This window comes from Corvus brachyrhynchos, unplaced genomic scaffold, assembly GCF_000691975.1.
Source record: "Corvus brachyrhynchos isolate BGI_N302 unplaced genomic scaffold, ASM69197v1 scaffold122, whole genome shotgun sequence".
Lineage (NCBI taxonomy): Eukaryota > Metazoa > Chordata > Aves > Passeriformes > Corvidae > Corvus > Corvus brachyrhynchos.
Window position 1 is genome coordinate 23,609 of NW_008236778.1, and position 1,148 is coordinate 24,756.

The 1,148-nt window shown below is 65.9% G+C and overlaps 1 protein-coding gene across 1 annotated transcript; it reads right to left on the bottom strand.

Moving 5' to 3' along the window:
• Position 1: 1 nt before the first annotated feature.
• Positions 2 to 908, bottom strand: TAGLN2 (transgelin 2; the record flags this gene model as incomplete). Its single annotated transcript, XM_017727834.1, has 4 exons — positions 649 to 908; positions 403 to 577; positions 219 to 321; positions 2 to 140 (listed from the first exon to the last, which is right to left on the bottom strand). Coding segments are annotated over exons 1-4 (609 nt in total), but the record flags the coding sequence as incomplete, so codon positions are not given.
• Positions 909 to 1,148: the final 240 nt, after the last annotated feature.

Genomic DNA, 1,148 nt, shown 5'->3' on the forward strand with positions numbered 1-1,148 from the left:
AGAGGATCTGGCGGGGCATCCCGTAGCCCGTCATGCCGGCCTGCGAGGCGCCCCGGTTGGTGCCCATCTGCAGCCCAATGACGCTCTGCCCCTCCTTCAGCTTGTCCTCGGAGAAGACACGCCGGTTCTCCTGTGACTTCCTGCGGGCACAGGGGGTGTCAGCATCCCCACAGCACCCCACAGCCCAGCCTCCTCCCCCTCCAGCACCCCCCACCTACTTGGGGAACCAGTTGGGGTCTCCCACGAAGAGCCCATCGCCCTTGGCCACGGCCAGGCTGCCCAGGTTCATCAGGGTCCTCTGCACACACGCCATGTTCTTCCCTGGAAGACCCAAAGCAGGCTCAGCTTTGTCCCAGTCCCTGTCCCTGTTGTGTCCCCACCCAGGGCCACCAGGTCACTCACCTTCCCAGAGATCCACAGTCTGGAAGATGTCGGTGGCCGCGATGCCGTAGCGCTCGGCCGCCTGCAGGAACTGCGAGATCTGCTCCATCTGCTTGAAGGCCATGGCCGATGCCTGGATTTTCGCCACAGGCGCTTGTCCCCGCGGGTGGAGGCTGTTGATGAGCCGGCACAGCACCTGCACGCAGGGACAGGGGTCAGATGTGTGGCGCAGTCACCCCTATCCCAGCTGGCCCCAGGGGTACTCACTGTGCCATCCTTCAGCCACTGCTGGAAGCCATCCCTGCCAGGTGCTGGCTGTGCCACTGCACTGCCGCCGTCGCCACCACACTGTGCCAGGATCCACCGCACCAGCACCTGCTCCAGCTCGGGGTCATACTGCCGGTCAATCTTCTGCTGCACCTCCCGGCTCAGCCCGTACGACGGGCCCCGGTTTGCCATGCTGACAGCAGGGGGGTCTGCAGAGACAGGACCCTGTCAGTGGCTCTGGTGGCACTGGGGCACCCAAAATGGGACAGAGCGGGCCCCGTGACCTCGGTGTGGCAGAGCCCCATCCTGCCTGGATGTCCGGTGCAGAGCCTTATCACCCGTGCCAGGCGCTGCCCAGGCTCTGCCCTCTTCCTGCCCAGCTGGCCGGGAGCGGGCACCGGGTCTATGCCCACCCAAGGGGTAACTGTTCCCCAGGCAGGGTGGGCAGCGCTGCAACCCCCCTGTGTCCGACCGGACTCCGCTCCGAGCATCTCCATCCT